This window comes from Amblyomma americanum, chromosome 5 (genome assembly GCF_052857255.1).
Source record: "Amblyomma americanum isolate KBUSLIRL-KWMA chromosome 5, ASM5285725v1, whole genome shotgun sequence".
Classification (NCBI taxonomy): domain Eukaryota; kingdom Metazoa; phylum Arthropoda; class Arachnida; order Ixodida; family Ixodidae; genus Amblyomma; species Amblyomma americanum.
The window spans coordinates 174,787,176-174,811,372 of NC_135501.1; the positions used below are offsets into that span (position 1 = coordinate 174,787,176).

The window sequence follows — 24,197 nt, forward strand, 5'->3', positions numbered from 1 at the left end:
CTTTATCCCTTACCATGCGGCGTGGTTTGGGTGTCCATCGAGATGTGAGACAGTTCCTGTGCCATTTCCTTTCCTCAAAACCAATTTTAAATATTTTTTTAATCTCGCGGCTTGGTCTGACTCTCGGGTATCCCTTCGCACAGCACACGGGCGCCTTAGCGTTTTGCCTCCATAAAAACGCTAAGGCACCCGTGTGCTGCGCGATGTCAGTGCACATTAAAGATCCCCAGGTGGTCGAAATTATTCCGGAGCCCTCCACTACGGCACCTCTTTCTTCTTTCAATCCCTCCTTTATCCCTTCCCTTACGGCGTGGTTCAGGTGTCCAACGATATATGAGACAGATACTGCGCCATTTCCTTTCCCCCAAAACCTATTATTATTATTATTATTATTATTATTATTATTATTATTATTATTATTATTATTATTATTATTATTATTATTATTATCCCTCAATAATTTTTTTATTAATGCGTTAGCACTAGAGGGGATAGTGCAAGCGGAAATGACGGCCGGGCTACGAACGAATTCAGTCGACATCGGCTACAACGAACGTCGAATATAATGAACTCTAGTGTGTTGCCTCGGATGTAAAGAAACTATGTACGCCGCCTCGCATACAACGAACCTTCGGGTCTGGACCTCGGATGAAACAAACTTGGTGTGTTGTCCTCGGACACAACGGAAGCTAAGTGTACACGCCGGATATAATGAAACTCAGTCTATCAATTTCGGATATAACGAACATCTGGCTGCTAACGCATTCAAACGATCCACTGGGGATTTTCTGGTACACACTACTGAGACCCTATACAGGCCACGTACCTGTTGTCAGTTCACACCATTTACGCGTCCTGTCCATGCTAATTTCTGCTCCTTAATTTCAATTTAAATAACCTCAACTCGCGTTCGCCAATAGATGCTACTTTCTCTCCGCCCCAGCCTCTAAGCATTTCACCTGCCATTTTCCTGTGCACCGTTGACTGCACTGCTCTTAGCTTGATTTCCAGCAGTTTTTCGCCACCGCTTCGGCATCGCGAGTGACTACTAGACCGACAGACAGAAAGACAGACCAATTATACGTATAGTATCAAATAAAATTTATTCCGAAGTTACGGGGAGGACAGGTAAAAGCTGTGAGAAACAGCTTGAGGAGCCCTGACCCCCCAGAGCACACGGGTCAGCATAGAAGCGTGCGGCTAAGGAAGTACAATAAACTAGGACAAAACAGATACAAGAGTTAAGCAAAATCGCTCGAACAGGAAAGTACCAGGCAAAGAAAGGAAAAAAAAAGTCACTGTATGACATCATTATACAAACATTTCACGCAGTTCTTTCGGTACCAAAGATATACCAGATATGTCAATGTTAGTTTCTTTTAATACGCGATTTAGAAGTGTGGGCAGTATGGACCTCCTTCACCCCGCGACGTCACGAAGATGCGGTGGCGCTGATGTTAGCAGCGACTTTCGCATGGTAGGCAAAACAGGTTCCGCTTGCCCGTGCCTACCGCAGCTGCCGCAGTTACCGGCGGCTGCTTCAAGCCTGTGCACTGCAGAAGCAGCATGTATTGACCAGCTGCGTCACTGCTGGATCCGCGTAGTAGCATAAAAATATTAAATTAGCCTCGATAGGTTTCTCGCGCATAAATGCCGCATTCGGAAACTGGCTGACAGGCATTGGGCCACGGTAGTAAAGCGCGAAGTCTGGGAGTCGATGGACACTGCCACTCAATGCACTTAATAGCATGCAAGTTACTGCGTTCATTCACCTGAACTTCAGGATAGTAGGCTGATAATTGCTCAAGGAAAAAAAAGACATGTAGCTGCACACGTACTTATCACCTTGAGCCGGAGTGCACGGGGCGCCGACTGGTTCACTCGCCCCCAAGGAATGCGTTTTTTTTGTTAATAGCACACCATGTTTAAATGGCGCGTTTTGTGACATTTAATATTTACTTGGAACTGTTTCTTGATATGACGACGTAATTATTTCATTCGAGTAGAAAGAAGTCTGGTAAGTTGTGTCAATCTTGCGCGATCGCGTTGGTGTGCTTAGAATACCTTAAGTGTGCTAAACGCCATATGCTTTTTCATTGCATCATGCATGTGTCATGTTTCATGAGGTAATACATGATCGCGAAGCTTGTTTGGAAAGAAGCAGCCGCAGGCGTGCTACTAACAGACACGTGGCGAGATTGAGAGGGGACGCGGCATGAAAAGTGTTTTCGTTATTCATGCATGCGATATGTAACTAAACTTGGTGCAAATATGAAATTCCTACGCTAGTTTCAGTCATTCCTTTTATTTATAGCTATACCTGGCGCAGTTCTGGGTAATTATAATTAACACCGTCGTCAAGTCCCCCCAAGCTAGGTCTCAAATAATTGAGTAGATAGTGCGCAGTTTTTTTTATGCCAGCATGTGCAAAAAGCCCTGTTCTGTATGATGACGCGATTAGTTCTTTTTCTATATGATCAGTACTTATGCATGCATAGTTACATGAAAACGTTTCTTACAAAAAATAACTAACACAATACTGCACGTGTAGGGAAAAAAATCGAGAGATTTATTACGCTCCTCAACGTCTCAGGAATAGTTTGCGACAAATGGAATCATTTGATTTTCATGCGAATTACGAAGGTGAGTGATCCAGTCGGAGAAAATGTGAGAGGTCAGAAAACGAACCTTAAAGTTTATTTCCTCGTTTATGGCATCTTCGCTTTCGCTTTGGTCAAAGAAATGCGGCACTGAAATCAAAGAAATTACCTCACAATTTTTGACGACCACACTTCTAAAAAGCGTAATTTATAAATTTGTACTCAATATTTTGCTATAATTTTTCGTCACGAAACTAGACTTCAGGGCTAGGAAAGGAAATAATTCTAGAAATCAAAAATTTTCACCAAATCTACCAGCTTAACAAGAGTACAAGTCGGCCTGGCTGGTGCGTGGTCATGCGGCTAAAAACAGCGCTAAGCGAGACAGGAGACCAGGGACACGACGCTGTCCCCACTTTTCGCGCAGCGCGACACGTACGTATGTCAGCAGACGATGAGCGCATGTCTGCTCCGGCGAAACAACGCCAGCACTTCCCCTCACTACTGTCCCGAAGTAAAATCATTCCGGCTAGTGCAGAGTGTCAAAACTTGTTTTATTCAATGCCTAGCGCATAAATAAACAGCAGGAACGCTTTCTACATGTTTACTACTAACCATATATACAATACACAGTGGCAAACTATTTCTCTTTATAGGCCGCACGTGGACAACGCGAGCTCGTGTACTTCGACAAATTACTAAGTTGGAAGCATCGACCATTGCTGTGATTCGCAGAAACTGGAAACGCGCCTACAAGCCTTGAAAACCCGCGCACAACACCTATCCGCGACGCCACTCCCCGACCTTTTGCCTACCACGAGCTCGCTAGCGACTGCAGCGCCACCTTGTTTGTTTACAAACATGCAGGAGGTCCATACCCACTTCAGGCCCGCACCTAACACAGGAGAGGGCTAACTAAAGATATGAGAGGGGCCTTCGTTCTGCAGTGGGGCTGATGACGGTAACTACTTTCCCTTTCAGGACAGACACGTGGTGAAGTTGTTTTTGTTTTTTCGTGACCGGAAAGTGGCGATGTTGCTGGGCGACGCATTCCAAAACAACAACACTAATAAGATGGTTTCGAAGGGCACCGGGGAGTTGACTTGAGCAACAGAGGAAAGAGTTGGTGGGAAGGGGGAAGGCGCACTCCAAGAGTTGATCCTCCCTGTCATGGGTCCATCTATTGCCCTAGATAACTCCGTATCCAAGCATGCAGCGCCAACAAACAGCTCATCCTAAAGTTTATTTCCCCCTCTACGTGCATGAGGACAGGGACGCAGCTCCACCGGTGCGGAAAATGCCATGCCCCTCACGCGCACACGTAGAACTGGCGCTGGGCTGGCGTTGTTTTGGTACCCCCCGGAGCGAGATAGCGCCCCCCCCCCCCCCCCCCCCCCCTCTCGACGGGGTTTGTTTGGCCCGTTGCCACCCGGGGGCAGAGGAGCATCACGGGCGCTGGCTGACGCAACAGCGGCAGTATACACCGCCATTGTCTTTCGGAGCAGGGGACGCAGCGGTCGCGTGTGCGGTATAAGCGCCGTGATGAGGCAGCTCTATTTTGGCCAGGCGCCCCCCCCCCCCCCCCCCGCAGCAGTCTTTTCTTTTATTCTTTTTTTATTATTCAACAAGTGTTCCTCTCGGCATAGCTTTGGAAAGAGAATGGCAATTAATGAACACTCTAAGCACGAAAGGAGCAAAGCTGTCCTCTAGGGCCCTCCCTTTAAGGAACAGGTTTGATGATTATTATGGATTTTTATGGCGCAAGGGCAACTATGGCCAATGAGCGCCATGACACAAGGTATTTTCCGTTTTCTCAAGGTGGGGTCAAAGACCCATTTCCCAAGCATTTCACCCCTTAATAGCCGAAAACCAGGATAGGGGAATGCTTGTACCCATTGTACCCCCGGTGGGTACCCGGCGGCACTGGGGATCGAACCCCGCACTTCCCGCATGCGAGGCGGATGCTCAACCACTTGGCCACCGCTGCGGATTAAGGAACAGGGTATGCTGCCCAAGCCCTGGGGTACATTTCCATCACTAAAAATGCGGAACACTTGCGGTTTCCAACGAAATTCCTGTCCAAAACAAGCCAAGTTCTAGCAGTTACGACGATTTTAACCGAAATTTCAGTCCGATCTCTGTCTGCTAACCTCAGGGCCTCCGATTCCGCCTTTAAAAGCCTCCTTCCATTGCTAACTTCAGGTTACCATACGCACTAAACACGAATACACCTATACGGGAGTAAAAAGGAGTCACTGTAAGACTGGCATAAACTGTGAGTTCCATATTCACGCACCACATGCACTATATTTCCCTACGGCTCGATCACCCCTTAAAACTAAAGGAAATTGCCTGTAGAACTGCCATGTTCAAGTATGCTTTTTTTCCCCAAAGGTCTATAACAGATTGGAACAGGCTCTCTGAAAAGGTACCATACATCATGTCAAATGATTTATTTGCTTCACCTCTGTAAATCCCTTGTTCTTGGCCTGTAGTGAAGATCTGTCGCGATTGCATTGTCTGTAAACCAGTTCGTTGTCTGTTTTTATAAGTATTACGTGTTATCCCCCCTCCCCCCGTTGACAGTTGTAATGCCATTTGTGACGCTGTGGGTATTCCAATAAATTACTTAAAAGGAAGTACCAAGTACAGAGTCGTCCGCCGCGGTGGCTGAGTGGTCATGGCGCTTGGCTGCTTGCCCGAAAGACGCGGGTTCGATGCCGGCGGTCGAATTTTGATGGAGGCGAAATTCTAGAGGCCCGTGTGCTGTGCCATGTCAGTGCACGTTAAAGAACCCCAGGTGGTTGAAATTTCCGGAGCCCTTCACTACGGCGTCTCTCATAGCCTGAGTCGCTTTGGGACGTTAAACCCCCATAAACCAAACCAAGTAGAGAGTCGCGCACGACCTGCAAACACTCGAGTCAGCCCAGTGGCATTCTGACCCTTGGGCAGCAGCACGCTTGACAAGCTTTTTTTTTCCTGCGGTCCTACCCTTGTCGCAAACATGGGAACGGTCGGGCTTATCTAATTAGTGCTTATCTTATTTGCTCGCTCACGTGACACTGCCCCACAAGCGTGAAATGAAACGCGAACAAGATAACAAAGGCGCGAACACAAAATAAGTAGCTGCTGGTGAAGGGAAATAGGAGCCGGGTCCGTTAACACTTTCCACGCAGAGGTCTTCGCGCGATGAAAGGGGAAAAACAAACAAACAAATGCGCTAGTATTCAGTCTCCGGAAATACCCTCGTTTCACAGTTCCCGTTGCAACTGTGGCCTTTTCCTGTTTCCTCTGCCGCTGATAAAACATACAGTTGTCAATAGCATAACAAAACATACAGAACAACATATGGCTGCCAAACACTCGGAAAACATACTACCACGTCTGCGAAATGCCCATTGTTTTAATAATATTGTACGAGAAACCACCTCGCACATTATCCTGTTGGGATTTTTTTTCACTGAATGATACTCCACAGCGTTTGTAAAGCGAATTAAATGTACTGTCCGCTTGATTTATTCATGTACGTCATTTCATTTTCCTTACGGCAGGTACGTGTCGTGATCCTGTGTAATGTCGTATAACACATACGCATTGCAAGTTGTGCGACCCACTGTTTTGCTGTCAAAGTCAGCGCCTGGGTCCAATGGCCGAGTCAAGCTGTCCAAGAGGCTGCTTTTACTATGGGCTCCCTGCCACAATGTACATTTTGGCGGTGAAATAAACTTATTATATTTTTGTTACAAAATGCAGCACGCCGAAGGGACGACGACCCCAAGCCGAGGGAACACAGCCGGTCCTCTCAACCCCACTCCACGTTATCCGAAACACAGGCCGTAAGCGTCATTGGGCGGCGCACATGACACGTGACCTTCTTTGTACCCCACGTGGGGCGCTGCTCAGCCAACCCGGAGAGGCGCTGCGGCACTGAGAAGATCACGTGACACGTGCACCGCCCAATGACACTTCCTGCTGTTGGGTGTGGCAGCCCAGTTTCGGTCTGGGGCCTCCTCGGGAGGGCCGGAATTTGCTGTGCCGCAGCTACGAGGGCGGACACCCCAGCCGCGATGGGGCACCAACCGGAATCCAATAACTCACCTGGTCGTCGTCGGACGCGGCGTTCGCATCGAAGAAGAGCAGGCATCTTAGCCGCAGCGCGCAACAACACGCCGCGGCGACTGATGCCAGCGGGCCCGACATGACGACAATCGCAACGTTGCGACGACAGCGAATGCACGCAACAGCAGCAGCCACAGCGAGTGCATACGATGAGCTCGTGACGTGGTACCGCGTCGGGAATAACGCGACCGACCGGTAACAACCCAGTACTAAGCATACCAACGTAAAATGCTATAGATGAAGTCCAGGGATAGGTAAAGCACCGATATAATCCGACACCTCGGTGGGGCTGTATAACTTCGACTGAAGCGCAAAAGAAACGACTGGCTAGAGAGAGCTAAAGCATCCCGCGGCATTCGCTACCCATCCCGTGGTGGCGTTTTCGACGCGCTTGGATAGGCACGCCAACAGGAAGCAAAGGCAGACGAGTGTGCACATATACAGGTATATAGACTTGGGCACGATTAAAGCCGCGCAGAATGCTCCCGCCTTGAACGTGATGCGGTTGTCGTTTTTAGCTGCTTACGCCCCTCCCTGACATGTGCAGACATGGACACAAGTTTTCAGAATGAAGGCTTCGCGGAAAAAAAAAAATTCGATCCAGCAAAAGAGGCCAACGAAAACCCTAGAAGCGGTAGGGGACAACCGTGCTACATCCTTCGGAGAAATTCCAGCTGGTAGTAATGTCCTAACTTCGCACTATCCCTGCAGCTCGACAGAGCCGGAATTTGAATTTCGCTACGACCACGGCTGGGGAAAAATTTAAAGTTGGTTTTTTTGGGGAAAGGAAATGGCGCAGTATCTGTCGCACATATCGGCGGACACCTGAACAGCGCCGTAAGGGAAGGGATAAAGGAGGGAGTGAAGATCCGGAATAATTTCGACCACCTGGGTATCTTTAACATGCACAGCACACGGGCGCCTATCTCAAGGGCGGTTCACATGCAAGCGATTCGGCGATTTGAGCGAACAGCGACGCGGCGCTGCGAAGCGTTTCGCGAGCTTTCGTTTCACAAGCGTCGCCTCTGCGAAAACCAATGTTGCCGGCAAAAGATATGCACTTTCAACCGGTTTTGGTGGCCTGCAAACGCAAAAAAGCGTAATATATAAGCACTATTTTGTTTGTTTATTCTCATAGTTTATTGGAATAAATATAAATCTCGCGTTTTAAGGATTCAACACCACTTTATATAATTTATTTTGTAAACAAAATTTCGTACGTGCGGCGTACAAACACAAACACTGGTCTACGCACATGCTTTCCTGCAAGAGGCCTCTACTGGTCACGTGGCAACGCCGGGCCGTCATTGGTTGAGATGCGGTGCTGCCGCGTCGCCGCCGCGAAAATTTCCAACTTGCCCGAACCTCGCCGCTTGAAGAGGGGGTGTATGCGCCGCGACGGGGGGATTCGCGAGCGGTTCGCTTGCATGTGAAACAGGCTCGTCTCGCCTCCATAAAAACGCAGCCGGCGCGGTCGGATTCGAACCCGGATACTCCGGATAAACAGTCGAGCGCCCTCACCACTGAGCCACCGCGGCGGGCTGGGGAAGAATTTGAAGTTGTCACAGTCGGCATGCAGGAGACCCTGCCATCTCATCTCCCCTATAGAGTCCATTGGATAATTATCCAATGACTCCTCAACACTAATCTCCCTCTTTTTCCCCTTCTCTTATTTCCGTATAAAGGCCCGTGGGCAACAAAAGTACCGAGCCAAGTTTGAAACCCGCAAGCTGCAAAAATAGAGAAAGTATAGACATAAGCTTCTTGTGAAAATTTAAGCAGCGCTCAAAACAAGCGCTGTCTATACCGACTGTTTTGTTTGAATGCGCAGGCCACACATTTATACGAGGCAGAAGCACAATAAGACCAGTCACTGGGAAATCCAAAAACTGATGATGTGTCCAGCGAACAACAAGAAACCTTGTATACAGTCACTGAGACTCGTGATAAAGACGCGCACAGGCCAGACTATCAGACACGGAAGGAGACGGGGGCGTACCGGCAAGCTGCGGATGAAATCGCTAAAGCAAGCAGCTGTCACGTGGCAATTCCTACACTGGAAAATTGGACGGTGCTTTGACGGGACCTAACAGAGTGATATCGGTATATAGGGGTTTAACGTCCCAAAGCAACTCAGGCTAGGCCGTAGTGAAGGGCTCCGGAAATTTCGACCACCTGGGGTTCTTTAACGTGCACCGACATCGCACAGTACGCGGGCCTCTAGAATTTCGCCTCCATCGAAATTCGACCGCCGCGGCCGGGATCGAACCCGCGTCTTTCGGGCCGGCAGCCGAGCGCCATAACCACTCAGCCACCGCGGCGGCTAACAGAGTGACAATGCAGGGAGTGCCGTGACAGTGCAGAGAGGGCACTATCCCCGACAATACAGGGAGTGGACCATCTTCTTGCATCTACCACTCCCTGCATCGTCACGCCAGCACGTTCAAGGCCGACGCCATTGGCTGGAGAGGGGGGCCCCTTGACAAGTAGTAGTAGTAGCAGTGTCTATTGCAAAATAAAAACAAGAAAGCCGCTTTTTTCTGGATGATTTTTTTCTTGACTTGGCCGCCAGTAGGCTACAATACAATTTCGCGTAGCGAACAAATGATGACCACTCAAGGTTCCCACCTGTCAAGCTTCCTTCAACGCTCAACTGAAGATACGCATCATTCATAGGGTCGCGTACTCTTTGACCGGAAGACTGCACCTAGCGAGCAACGCCAAGGGCGAACCGCGAGACCCCGCCTCTGGCCGCGAATACAAATGAGGCGCAGTTCCGCGAGCCGTACACCGGTATATCGGAGCGCGCGGCAATAGCACGTGCGTACGCACCAAAGCGTGCAGTGTGTACATACTACGCGGCGAAGCACGCATGTACGCGACGGATAGCGATCTGCCGGAGTCCTCCGCCCGTACGCAGGCCGGCTATCTTTGGACGCCCTAAGCGCCACGCTCGCAGACGTCGTTCACGTTATCGACTTCTTCTTCTTGTGGCTACGTGGGGGGAATGTGCTCGATTTCTGCCACCCATATAGCGGGGGCACAGCTTGGAGAGGGGATGGAGAAAGGGGATGTGGGGAAGGGGAATCGACTGCGCGGCCAGTACATGGCGTGGCCCGCCCACGCAGAAGACGAGAAGGGCGCCAGGAATCGACGGGAGAGGGGGGGCACGCGACATGTACGGAAAAGGGGGGCCGCGCGCCAAAAACAGAACACTCATTAAGCTGGCATGCAAAGGTGGTAGTAGTAGTAGTAGTAGTGAACACGTGCTCAGAAAGTTCTGCTGAGAAGATCAATTCGGACAACGTTTAGCCCTAACTTCGGCGGCGCGGTTAGTGAGAACGTGAGAACGACGCGTGTACCAGGAGTATATGCAATAGGGCGGGTCTTATCCTGTTGGGTCTTTAAAAATGCGTTTCTTGAACTACCTGAGGCGAAAAAAAAAAACGAAGTTAGTGCGGGTTTCGGTCGGAAAATTTTTCGCCCACAGAAAACGGTTCCCCGCGCAGGTACGCACACACACTAACATACACTCACCACCTCGATTAACATTTCGACTATCCATTCGCTCCTGGAGTTGTTCAACCGACGCGGCGTCGTCCAGCAATTTGCTAACCACGGTGATTAGCTGAGCTCATCAGGAAGTTACTGCTCTAGTCTGGAGGCGAACCTCCGTCAGGCCACTGAAGAGATAGAATTCTGCGTTTTATTTTTAAGAGCGTGAGCTCTTACTCATCACGTTTCGAGATTTCGTGCGGTCTGCTACCACCCTGAGATCACAGCGTCATCTGTGGCACCAACTAGAAAACAGCATATCTCGCAAGGAGACTTGTAGCGCCACATACAATAGCACTGTATAAACAATAGAAACAACCACCTGCCGCGTGCCAGTGATGATGTCTAGGTGCAATATGGTGGATAGGGGCGGAACTATGTGAGAATGACGTCAGGGGACGAAATGGCGGCATAGTTTCGGTTTCTCGAATTCAAGATGGCGATCATTAAAATTGGTGCCCTCCCATCTCTTTTGCCCTCACCCCCCTAAAAACATCCTACAACGGGAGGAAAAATGTCCCGTTACGGGACCGCTATATGCGTATACATTCGTTCCGCTATATACTATACTCGGACAACAACGGGCATCCATCCGAGGACAGTTGTGTACCGAATTTGGTAGGAAAATAAAACCCTATGGGTTGTGGTATAGAAATAAAACCACAATTAAATAATAGGCAAACATTGCGTACATGCAATTACTAATTGAAACGCTATCATATCGCGCCGCAAGCCGAATTCTAGGCCCACCTTGACCCCCCAAACGAAGCCATTAAGTTCCATTTGGCACGTATCTTGAGGGGCTGTAACTGGACAACGGGCGCGTTCTTCTTCGCTTTCTTCGTCTAGTAAACCAAATAGCTAACGCTCGTTACTGCAACGTCTTCCAGACGGTGGCAGCCATTCTTTTTCGACCACGTACGTTTGAAAAATATTAATGAAATTTTCAAAGTAACCGTACGGTATAGACTAACATCAGCTAGATGTTCTGGCGAACTATTCTGCTGCCACCGCGGTGTCGCGAAGACCACGGAGCGAGCTACGAGTGCCCATCGCTCCATTGACGCCTTCTACACACAGCCCACTTATCGTTGCAACCCTAACTGCTACAAACTACTGCCACTACTTCCATTAATCAATGCGCACTGTTGCGCACCCTGATCGTCGGGGCTCCAATGTGCATGAGTGTGCATGTATACGTATTGTGTTTTATGCACATGCTCATGTGTGTGCGCATGCAATTAAATTAGGTCAAACTGTAATCTTTCCAACAAAACTCGTCGCCCCGTCAGCAGATAAGCACAGTCGTGACCAACCGTCGATTTCTGGCACGCCAGCGTGAAAACACTTCCGAGCTAGCCGAGCCCCCTGACTACTGCAGCGACAAGCGCGGCACATTGCGCAAGCTTGCGGGCGAGCGCGCGACACGCACAAAACAAAACAAAAGCGGGAAAAAACCGGTGGAATTCACGACCATTCGTCACGGTTCATTACCACCGCACTGCGGAACAGCCTGCCCAGACGGACACCTCAGCTGCTGTACTAGGATCGCCTACAGGCAACGCACGGGTGACACTATCGCACGTTCAGCACAGGGTCGCGCGATGAACTATTGCCCCACCCTTAGCAACTCAGAAGCCGTGCTCGCACATCACATCTGGAAAAGGGCACATCCTGTGACCCAATTGCCCGCTACGGCAGGAGACGTGTCCAATGCGTGGCCAACAACGGCGCCATAGCGATGATAAAGGACGTTCAAACAAAGAACATCACGGCAGCGCTGCAATCTCTCAAGAAAGTACAACAAAGGAATGAGTCAGCACAAGCGAGAACGGGCTACGGCCGCAAAGGAAAGAAAGAGAAAAACGCGTGCCGGGGCTGTCGCTAGGGGCGCCGTCTCCTTGAGAGGCCGAGCCTGGCGTTGAAGCACCCCTTCCTCCCCCCGGCCGGGGTCAACGGCACGGAACGCCAACGACCAGGCGAGCGAACGACGATCTTCCACCAGCGCCGGTTGCCGGAACTTCCCCCGCCCCCCACTGCAGCAGCACGCAACCGACAAAGGAACGGAGCCCCGGATCCAGATGACAAAGGCATAACAAGGCGGAGGCTCCCTCCGGTGTGGTGGTTGTGCCTTGTTGCAGGATCTTGCGCAAGCGATTGCAATGCTAATGAGATGACCAGTTTTCCTGACATAGCTCACATATGAACAAACTCAGTATAGATGTGACCACTGTTCCAGATATGGCCCACATATGAAGATATGTAATAATAACAAAAGGTCACATTTGAACATACGCAGGACTATAGATGTGACCACTGTTCCTGATATGGCCCACGTATGAAGATATGTAAAAATACAGATGACCACTGTGAGGAGGAATCACTGACTCTGCTACGGGCGTTGGCCTTAAGCCCTCTAACGTTGTGTTAGTAAGCATTCGATTTTGGCGCCAACGCGCGCCATCAACAGCAATGTTTCTTTTTCTAGCGATTTTTGCATGCTTATCAGCTGCGTTTCCTACAGTGATTACAATGCTCCTTTCGGTATTGAAAAATCTACAAATAAACAGAAGAAAAAAAAGAGGAAAATGCATCCGCCGCTGTAATAATCTCGTCGAGCGTATGTGCGAGTTGACGTCAGCGGAAGGCAGTTCTCGAAACCGAAACAGGGCAAACATGTCTGAAGTCACTTTTTCGGGAAACTTCGGGTAAAGTATCGTGCGGCAATGATTCCGTTCAGAGTGCTGGAATCGTACATAGGTTCACCACTCGAGCACTTAAGGACACCGCTGATACTACCCGACAAACTGGACATTGCACTTAAAGACCGCCGCGTTTAGATAACGGTCCTATTGTTCGTCCGTTGAGGGGGGGGGGGGGGGGGGTGGCGCTATCACTGCGCAAATGCGAGTTCAAACAAAAATAAAAGTTTGCGAAATATGCAATCGCCGTTGCGTCAACAGCCAGTGAACAAAGTACAGACATAAGCGGTGCATCAGGCAATTGTAATGTCATCATGTCCTATGTCAGATACGTTATCTAAGAGCGCGTTATCAGCTTCGTAAGGTCAACTAGCAAGGTTTCATCCGGGTTTTCTGCGCGAGTCGCTGCTGTCCGACGTGGCACCAAATATCATTTGAATCATCTCGCATAACTGCCCTTTAAGTTGCAGTAACGATACCTTCGACTGAAATGATATGCTAGGTTAAGAAGTAACACATCACGTTTATGTTATATAAAGAGCATTACTTTAACGCTTAAACTTAAATCATGTTAAAGACGCGCTCTAAATATCAATATAATGTTCAGGTTCATATCACGACTGTAAAATATCAATGCAAGTATATTTCAAGCGCTGTGCCTCAGAGCATTTTCCCACGGCTCCAAGAGTAATGGTGAATTCTTACCCTGACGAAATTTTGCTAACCCTCTTAGATTGTGCCTTTAATGAACTTGCTTACATAACGCAAGAATTGCACTGTAAAACTTTTTACGTTACCAATATTTCATCATTATTACCCATCTACTACTACTACAACTTGTGGGTCAGTCATTATGAATGGGAAGACTTTACACCTAAAACTTTACAAGGTTATTAAAAGCAGGCTTTTTGAGTTAGAAGAGCGCTTTTTTCGGCTCAGCATTGTCAGCGATATAGTAAACCAGAAAGTAGCTAAGGCGTGCTGACCAGCAGGCTGGTTAACTGATACTTAATAAACTTTCTTAACTATTACTGTTAGGCTCCGTAATTATTGAGAGGCGTGTAGCCCACATATCAGTTATTCAAATCTCGAAAACACAGTTACCCTAGGAGCTGTGGCCCAACAAATTTTGGCTATTTCGACGAGTTGCTTGCACTGGACAGGTTGCCTTGCCTGCAAGCTTCTCGAAAGCGTATTTTGGCGCGATGTCGCCAGAATTTCTTGGGCCACAGCGCCGAGAATAACCGCGATCTCGAAATTGTAAAACTGATACGGATATTACTTATAGTGAGCTACACGCCTCTCAAAAATTAAGGAGTCTAGCTGTAATAGTTAAAAAGATAACTATTCACTATTAGACAAACAGCCTGCTAGTTAGTACGTATTAACTGTATTCTGATATACTAAAGTGCTGACAATGCTATGCAGAAAAAAAGCGATCTTCTAAATGAAAAACACTACTTTTAAAAATTGTGTAGGGTCTTAGAAACACTCTGTATATGAGCCCACGGTGTCGGCTCTAAAGAAGGCGCATCAGTTGCATGTATTGTGTTGTGTTTAGTGGCGCACAAGAACCTAAGGCTATCAAGCGTCAGTATTAACTGTGTGTTGTTGTGGTGCTTTGCTCCATGAAAAGTGTTGACCAAAGCTGTATGTGCGCGGGTATAGTGAACTTTCTAGTACACTCTAGCGCGGGTCTGGTCCTGCACGTTTAATACGTTACTACCGTTGTGGCGAAAGTTGCGCATACTACATGTTTTTTTTTTTTTGCTTCGTGGACGCTTATATATTTCAGAAACCATAAAAACAGAAAAATACCTTAAGAACAATGTATTAGCGTCATAAATTCGACGCTAATATATTGTTCTTAAGGTATTATGGTACAAAGTAATAGCATTGTTGTATAGTTTCGGTGCTACCTCGGATGGTCGTCAACCAGTGCAAAAGTGCACTCGTATAAAAGGAGAACGCAGTTCTCAAACTAACCAGTGTAGAGAAAAACTGCACGCTTTGCAAACACCTCGCGCGGCGGGCAAGGTTAACAAATAAACGAACACAATGCAAGCAACGACAAAAGCGTCGTGAATGAAGCCAACCTAGTGAGGCAGTCACGAACATCAACCAAGAAAAGACAGCGCGAAGTTGCACAAAGGAAATCATGCACTGCGACGGAGCACAGCACGCTCTCAACAAAGGCGGAGGGGGGGGGGGGGGGGGGGCGGAGGGGGGGGACCTATGCGCGCCAACGTAGGGGGCCAAAACGCCAAAACGCGTTGTCACATGTCCCGCTTCGCAACACTTCGCTGCAGATCGGCTCTTTTCCTCCGACCGAGAGGAGTCGGAGAGAAAACGAAAGGGTACAGAAAAGACACACGATAAGCCGTTTTCAGTGTCCTGCGACCTACATCCCAGTCACGCCACGAAGAACCCCCCTCCCCCCCCCCCCCCCCCCCCCCGATCCGTACGTGCGGTCACACACACAACCCCCCCTCCCCCCATAAAAAAAAAGAGAAAAAGGGTTGGCCGACCTAGAACCAACAGAAAGTGAAACGCGTCAGCAGGCCAACAATGAAAAAGCCATAGTGAAGGATGGTTTAGTACACCGCTTATTGTTAACCTTCGCGTAACCAGAAAAAAATAGATTTCTCGACATCGCCATTACGCACTCCCAACATCAAAAACAGCAACCGCTGTGTTGACTAGCGCGCCTCCATTAACACGCCTTCCTACATGCCATGCGCGCCAAACGTTGATGCGCGCCGACGTCAAGTTCATGTCTATCACGCTAAGAACGCACACGAGCAACTTACAAACTATATGGAGAGAATGCACAAAACAGGCAATTTCTGAAAAGTAAGCAACGCGCAATAAGAAATACGAAAAAACGAAACAAAAGGAAAATCAATCGTTTTCACGGCCGCCCTCCGGGCAACCGGGAGGAAAACAAGGCGCACTACGCCGTACATTTTCGATCGCGTCTTCGATTGCGTGAAACTGAAATTTCGGGTGGTGAAAATCGAGGGGACAATGCCACGCTGCAGGTGTTCATCTGAGCGATATGTCAAAACGACAACAGCTAGAAAAGAGAAACGCGTTCATCTGGCTGTTCAAGTGCTCCTTAGTAGCCGGGCGAAACTCCTGGTATGCCTGTGAGTACGTATAGCTCAAAGCCAGTAAAACACTTTGGAAGACGCAACATGAATGAATCGTGAATGCCAACTTCTTAAAATTCAACTCTCGTACCCACGAAGAGCAAACAAGTACTCGATGGCCGGCGCTAGCGAGTACCACGCGGTACAACAGCAGAACTGACGGTTAGTGAAGTTTCCAATGAAGCGTTGCATTCTGTGCCAAGGGTGTGGGTCGTAACAGAAACACTGCACGTTAAAGAATGTTTTGCCGGCAATCTAACGTGACATTTACGTCAGCGCACAGGCGAGCGGGAGCAGTGAAAGTGCGGGCCGCGAAAAATCAGCTGTTCACGCTTACGCTAGCCGAGAGCAACTCCTCACCTCTCGTTCAGCATCGGCTTACTGGAGACCGACGCTCCATGAAAACTCCTCGGAGGGTAGCACCGACGAAAGGTTCCACGAACGGTGGATGCGTCGCTCAGTCATATGGGAAACAATACAGTGCGCGGCGTCCACACCGTCCACATCCCAAAAAACCCAATCTCACCGGTTGAGAAACGGATAGTGCACACACCACAAGCTGCGCAAACGCGCTGCCGCGCGCTGCAGCCACTTGCCGCTTTAAGCGCTGCAGTCGACAAAAGCGTTGAGACCACGCCGACCACGCCAAAACCAAAACAACTAAAGTGTGTAAGCAGTTAAAAAAAGTTTTAAACAATTTTAATTTGTCACCAACAGTACCATATTAAAACGCAATGTTGAATGTATTTAGTGTGGCAGCGTTGTGAGTCGTTGGAATAAATAATGTTATATTTTGTTTTTTGTTGCGCGAACAAGAAACAAAACATGGTGCTAAGAAAAAGTTAATATGCACCTACGACCTGCGTTGATATTTTGCTGGTGGGCTTCATTTACAAATTTCAGGGTTCTATAATTCAGAAAGACGAACACACTCAGCTTCGAGTAAGCTAAATCGTCATCACCAGCAGTCGCCGCAACCAACCAATCCAATCCAAGCCAATTTGCAGACAAAGGTTGCTTACGCGATTTGTGTTGTATTTGGAGTGTTTTCGTGGTGTGCTGCCGCGTCGCGAAAAAAAAAAATAGCCGCGTTTGATGTGAGCTCTTTGCCGGTGCGCGTTCCGCCTGCGACACCAGCGAAAAGAGCAGCGCCCGCCCGCAACCCGGCGTCGAGTGCTGGGCCGTAGTGCGTTTTTTTGTGTGTGTCGGCCGAGTGGGAGAAAAAGGCACAGCGAAGCGACGCGAGAAGCATGGCGGACAACCCCGTCGAGAACGGCGACGCGCTGTCCGAGGCCCAGGAGAACGGCGATCATCCGCACGACTCGACGACCGAGCTGCTGGACGAGAGCTTGGGTGACGAGCACAGCCTGGATGACCCCGAGCTGGAGGCCATCAAGGCCCGCGTGCGCGAGATGGAAGAGGAGGCCGAAAAGCTCAAACAGATGCAGAGCGAGGTCGAGAAGCAGATGAGCATCAGCCCGCCGGGAGGCTCGCTAGGCCTAACTCTGGAAGAAAAGATCGAAGTGGACGCGCGCTCCATTTACGTGGGCAACGTCGACTACGGCGCCACGGCCGAGGAGCTGGAGCAGCACTTTCACGGCTGCGGCTCCATCAACCGGGTGACCATCCTGTGCGACAAGTTCTCGGGCCACCCGAAAGGATTCGCCTACATCGAGTTCACGGACAAGGACTCGATACAGACGGCCATGGCGTTGGACGAGTCGCTGTTTCGCGGCCGCCAGATCAAGGTGATGACCAAGCGCACCAACCGACCCGGCATTAGCTCGACGAACAGGCCGCCCCGGGGCCGATTCCGGCGGCCCGGCCGCGGCATGTACTACGGCGGCGGTGGTGGCTACCGCTTTCCACGGCGAGCGTACAGGCCGCGTCGGGCGACATGGTTCTACCCCTACTAGACGGCGAACGCGCGCGTCTTCAGATGACCCGCTTTTTTTCCCCCTTCCTTTTTCCTGCTGTCCCTGCGCCTCTTTCTTCCTCTGTCCCTTGATCGCCTTGTTTCACCCCCTTTCCCAGTCAGGTCAGTGAGTGCACGACAGATCGAGCCAGTGCGCGGAAACGGTGGTTGTCTCTGCACCGGCGTTGTGGTCACAAACGCCCAACGTGCGAGTTCCCGAGTGACCACCGCTTCCGCGCCTTGGAGAGATCGAGTGCTTCAGGTTAAAAACGAGGGAAAAAAAAAAAAAACTTCGTGCGCTTAGCAGAAATCGTGTCGCTGAAAAAGCTGCTGTGAAGAGAGGTGTTTTCTTGGGCAATGACGCGGGAAACGCGGCATACTCTCCTTGGCGGGTCGGGGGAGGGGAACGCAGGACTATCTCGCCATTGTTCGGTGGTTGGATAAAAAGTTTCTTGTATTTTTCTTCTTATCATTTTTATGCCTCGAAGTGCTTCGTTACAATGAAATGGGTTCCAATGGCGCGCATTGCTGTTTTCTTTCTGCTGATGTCGTTTATGCGAATTTCAATTCAAGAAAGTCTGCTGGACTATCGGTGTTTGCAGTTGGAAGGCAGTCATCTCATCAGTTCTGTCAGCTTCTTTTTTTTTTTAACAAAAATGCACTCCAGGCTGGCAGCGTCCATGAAAACCTGGGCTCTAGGTTGTGTCATTGCACATTGTTGTAGTTCGCCGTATTTCAAACTAAGCCTCTTTGGGCATCTTTCTTCTCTCTGCTTGTTTTCCGGCTTTGCTTTCAGTTCCCTGTTACTTTGGTCTCTGTGTTCACGTCGTTGCGATACAAAAGTCGGCATCTGCACATTGGGCAAGGGGGCTAGGAAGTGTTGTGGGAGAGCCTTCTTGTTCTGTTCACGTTGCTTGTAAATCATTCCTACACCACTGCAGGAGTGTCACTATAGTACATCAGGGGGGTGAGGGAGGGGCGAAGGAAGCAGGAAGGTAGTGCAATTGTCCAGCACGGGAAACTAAGTTAGGCAATGACTAGTGCCTAGTCTCTGAAAAACTTGCGGAGTGCGAGCAAAAAGAAAAAAGCCCGCTAGTCATGCAGTGGACAGGGGAGCTAAGTGTGATGTTAGCTCAACATGTCTTCATCAGTGTTTATGAGTGTCCAGTAGTGAAGAAGGCTGTCACTCATTTTATTATGGCCAGTTGTGGGGTGATTAAGAACTGGAAAAACTGAAAGGCATGCCATTGGTTCCTGCTTTCATTTGTCTGTGTGTGTGCCTGTGCATGTGCGTTTTTCTTTTGCCTTTCTGGGGATAGATCAAGGTGCTCTTCAATCATGTTTTTCGATTTATTTTTTTTTTGCTTCACTGTTTCCTTTTCACTTTTGTACGCATCAGCTGCAAGCCAATCAGCGTGCCTCCACCATTTGTTCTTTCACATTAAGTGTGCACAGGACTGCAACTTTTTTCAAATTTTTGAAAGAGCAATATGGAAGTTTTTTTGCTGACGGACAATGCAGAAAAAAGAAGAAAAGCATGCAAAAAATTGCCCAAAAGAAGAGTCCTTTCAACCCACAATGAAAAAAAAAAGCATCCATCTTTCAAAAATAAAAAAAATGTTTCTGTACACAACACTAACCTTGGGTGACTGTCTTTTCCGCAAATTTTTACAGGAGTAAGGGTGTTCGCTTTGGTAGGGTAGTATTGCATCTTTTATTTGATAAGTGTAAGTCACGAGGACATGAACAATATGCGCACGACTCATCTTCCAACTGTCTGTTGTGACACGCATAAGTTCATGTAGTATAGGTGGTACGACCGGCGCGCAGCTGCTGTGATGCGAGGCTGCCGGCTACCAAGCTTGTGATGCACATAGCAGACTGGCTGCTGCTCCGCAGGCATGTCTTCGTGTGTCACTCCCCTTTGTGCATTTTGCCGTGAGCCTGAATCTATAGAACATTTTTGGCTGTATTGTCGCCGATTCAACTCTCTGGGAAAAAAGTTGCTGGAGGAGCCCTTGCAGCATCTTGGCCTTAGTTTTAGCAGCCCGCTCTTGCTATCATTTGGCGCCACCACATTTGGGTTCAGCCACAGATCTGTTTGCACCGCTGTTCTAAATTTCCTGATAGAATCTCACCGACTGCCTTGCTAAGTGTTCAAACTTTTCTTTTCTATCAATTATTACATTTTGACTAAATCAATATTATTTAATCCCTCTATTATTATTCTTACAATTTTAAAGTCAAAACTCTCATCCCTTTTCTGTTCATGACGAAAAATTCACCGGTGTTGCGCTCCCACGTGCTTTTCCTTTTTGTTAACTGCGTTCAGGTGAATAGCCACCCGATTCTTGGCCAATCCCCCAGTGTGGGTATGTGCCATCTTTTGATAGGCTAACAACAACATTCAGATTGCCACTTATAATCCATGTGCATCGGAGATTCAACTGGTTAGCGCCGGGCATGACAGCCGCGCAAAACTATGTCGTCAACGAGCGCCGCTCCAAATAGTTAGCGCTGCTTTGGCTTGCTGAGAAACTGGTGCAATGACGAAGGTTGGTCACGACGGTTTGGGGTCCTTTAGATTCCGGAATCGAAACTGGTAGTGGTCAGTGACAGCAGGGCTTCCGTGAAACTGGACAGCCTTGTACAGTTTAAGCACATTGAGGGCCCGGGGAGTGTACAGTGACCTGGCCACTATCTGTACACGACGTCTGCGGTGCATGATCACACCGGTGCATCTCTGAGAAAACTGTGCCAATTCAGCCTTGTTTTTAAGTCCTCTGTACACACTGCATGCGCATGACTGAACTTGGGCACCTTTGTGAAGGGTGACCACATTAGAGCAGTCATTTTTTTTCACAAAGTTGGTCTTAGGTTGCCAATAACTGTGCTAAGTGGTGGTGGTTCATTTTTGCACTGCGTTGGCAAGTACGCGAGAGTAGATAGTAGCTGACACTTGACAGTCCGTGCCTCATCTGTGTCATGTCTCGCTTTTGTGTCGGATTCTGTCAGCACAGCGCATGGTGCAGAAATTAGTCAGCTGCTTAGGCAGGGAGGCTGCTGTGCCAGCTCGCTAGCTTGCAGTATTATCCTGACGCAAGCCTAGATTTCACATCAAAGAAACACCACCTGCTTGGCCACGACTGCACCGAAAAACGAAGCGCATAACTCAAGAATTCATTTCAAGATCGAAGACAGGACAAAGTTCTTTTCATTCAACTTTTAAGCAAACTTTGGTGGACGTCCTGCGCTTATTCGGGATCCACCTTGTCTGAAAAGTTTGCAGGTCACCCTAGGATTAAAAACTAAAGCGTCATATCGAGGTAATATAGCCCAAGTCGCTTTGGGACGTTGAACCTTGCACTAAACCAAATCAGTAAAGGTTGGGAATCTGGGTTCTGCACAGATGTACGTAGTCCGCAGTTATGCAAGGAGCTCCCTGATTCTGCGCAGTGATCGAGTGGCCAAGTCGCTGATCTCTTTCCATGCGCCTGAGCCGCATGTGGCTGTCCAGTTCCACGGAAGCGCTGCTATCACTGACCTCCAAGGCGAGCTTCGATTCCGGAATCAAGAGGAACTGAATCCACGATGAACATTCGTTGTTGCGCCCATTTCTTGACAGGCTTGAGCAGTGCTAACTAGTGCAGTTGCCCGTCCGGAGTGGCGTTCGTTTAGACGTAGTTTGATGCAGCTGTCGCGCCTGGCGACTACCGGCTGCCAAATCTAAGATGCACGTGGATTACCAGCGTCAATCTCAATGCGACACACAAGAGAAACATGCCTGCAGCGCAGGGGTCTGCTGCGTGCACCCCAAGCGTGGCGGCCAGCGGTGTCGCACCGCAGTGCCACCGCGCGACTATGTGCCACATTTGCCGTGAGTGCAGGTATGCTAACTATTTCTGTGGTAAAGCAATAGGCTGAGTGGACACACATTCCAAGTTACCTGTGCTATCATTTCTGCTTCGTCAAGCTCGTGAGTTTTCTGAACTGCATTATTTCCAGCAGTACTGCCGTTGTCAAAGGTTTGCACCTTCAAGTTCTGCAGTGAAAAGCTAAAGAAGGGGCTCCTTTTCAGTTGTACGTTGTTGTGTTCATGAAGGTGGTTTAATCATTGCTCAGTCTGCTTTACATGGTAACTGCCACACAACGCTAGAGTGTCTGTGCACTCTTTTCACAAAGTTGTTTTAGAGCGTTAGCTCTTATTACCTCGCCCTCAATTTCACGCCAGCATCAGCGTCCACTGTACCACCTGCTTAGTTAGGTTGGTGGGTGGCAAACGAGTGAATGAAATCCCCCTACACATTTAAGGGTTGGATAATGAGGGTGGGAGGCATTATGCCACCTAACAGCTTGGGCGTCCGCCTCTGCTGCAGGTGGTGTTTGCTTCGAAACCCACCAGTGAGACCCATTGCAGATTATCGGCGTAATCCCGGGCAAATCTGGATTCATCTCCGGTTGTCTGACTTTGCAAGGAAGAAAAAACGCCTGTGAAATGAAAAATACTCCGTTATCACAGTGCAGCTAGAGCTCAAACCTTGACATTTCACAATTGTGACCGTCCCATTATTTAATTTTTTGTTTTACTTTTCCCATTCTTTCTTGCTAGTAGTAGTTTGTTTGTCATTCTAATGGTGTCTTCGACTGGTCGCTCTTGCGATCCGGTTAGGATCTGGCAGAGTGGGAGCCGCTCTCGCTCGGAGCGCATAGCGAGACTAGTCAAGCCGAATGGTCAGCGAGTTCTTAGAGCGGAAGCGTAGGACGCAGAAGTGGGATTAACTACGCGGCACCACTGCTGATGTCAACAGTAGCCGCACGTAAGGTCCCTTGATTACCTTTAGCCGCACGTGGCCGCATACAGTTTGCATCGCGGTCGCCGCTTAGCCTGTATCGATCACTACCCCGGCTTTCCGTCCCACGGGACGCTCATTTTTCGAACATCGCCTTGTGGATAGCACTGTCGTCCTCGTCTGAGCTGCTGCTGGAATCGCTGTTGTCATGCGACTGAAACACAGACCGCGTTCCTAGTGTAGTTATCCGGCGTCTCTTGGACATTTTGCCTCACACAGCGCGGCAAAAACACAACACAGCAAGGACGCTGCTACTGCGTCAAAAGCCTACGCTTGCTTCTGCCTACGCGCAGGGGACGCCGAGGCTTCGCACCGCTTTCGCAAAATAGCGGAAGTGGCTCTGTCACGTGGACTCATCTCGGAGCGCCTCAGAGCGCTCCGAGCTGGAGGCGAGCGCTCAGAAAGAACCAGCCGGATGCTGTCGGAGCGGCCGGTTTCAACCAGCCGAATGTGCGGTCGCCTCTCAGAGCGCTCTAGAGCGATCTAAAGCGACCAGTCGAAGACGCCATAAGTAGCTTTTGCAACTTATTTACTGCAGAGAAGACCAATTAAATGCGTGGTCGTTATCCCATAGTTTTACGCTCTGTGACAGGCTGTGGACACGGGGTATGACAGCAGTTGGCTGTGTGAGGGATGTTGCCGATTTCAAAACATTCGTTGTCTGCACCTGTGCATAGGATAGGCGCAGAGCAGCAGGTGATTGACCTCTATGTCCATTTCCCGCAGCTCTTTCTATCCCCTGATCTGCCACTATGGCAGCACCTGCTGTAAAGCATAATTTCGTTCTCTCAGCAGTACAGCCCCACTGATGATAATTATGTGGCTGTCCCGTTTGCAGTGGGTGGGCTTAAGTTTTGCGCCCTAGCCTTTACATACATTGACCATTAGAGAAAAACAGGCAAAGGAAACAAGTTCTGGAATAGCTGATTAAGCAACGACACTTAGCAGCATATAGGAGAAAATTTTATGAGAACGGACAAGAGCGTGGTTAAAACCATTCAATCTCACTGGTTCTCTGGCGCAATGGATTGCTGCTTTGTTTTCAAACGCAGAAGGCAGCAGTTTGGATCCCCTGGTTCAGAATAATTTTTTCTCGTCTTTTTTTCTTTAGTGTCACAAGCACACAAATGATTAACCATCTTCCCTGAGTGTGTGTTACCTTTTGGGTTGCATTTGGATGGTTTTGGTTTTATGGGATTTAACGTCCCAAAGCAACTCAGATGAGGGACGTAGTGGAGGGCTCCGAAAATTTCGAGCACCTGTGGTTCTTTAAGGTGCACTGACATCGCAGATTGCCTCCAGCA

General features: G+C 49.0%; 2 protein-coding genes across 2 annotated transcripts in view; one reads left to right on the forward strand and one right to left on the reverse strand.

Moving 5' to 3' along the window:
* Lpin (phosphatidate phosphatase LPIN) overlaps nucleotides 1-16,665 on the reverse strand; it is a 151,432-nt gene extending 134,767 nt beyond the window's left edge. Inside the window, exon 1 of the mRNA XM_077665892.1 lies at nucleotides 16,489-16,665. The gene's annotated coding sequence lies outside the window, so the exon portion shown is untranslated. The remainder of the gene's footprint in view (nucleotides 1-16,488) is intronic.
* A 481-nt stretch (nucleotides 16,666-17,146) lies between these two features.
* Nucleotides 17,147-19,682, forward strand: Pabp2 (poly(A) binding protein nuclear 1). Its single transcript, XM_077665895.1, has one exon. It carries the CDS (start codon nucleotides 17,379-17,381, stop codon nucleotides 18,042-18,044), a length of 666 nt encoding a protein of 221 aa, XP_077522021.1. The 5' UTR covers nucleotides 17,147-17,378; the 3' UTR covers nucleotides 18,045-19,682.
* The last annotated feature ends 4,515 nt before the right edge of the window (nucleotides 19,683-24,197 follow it).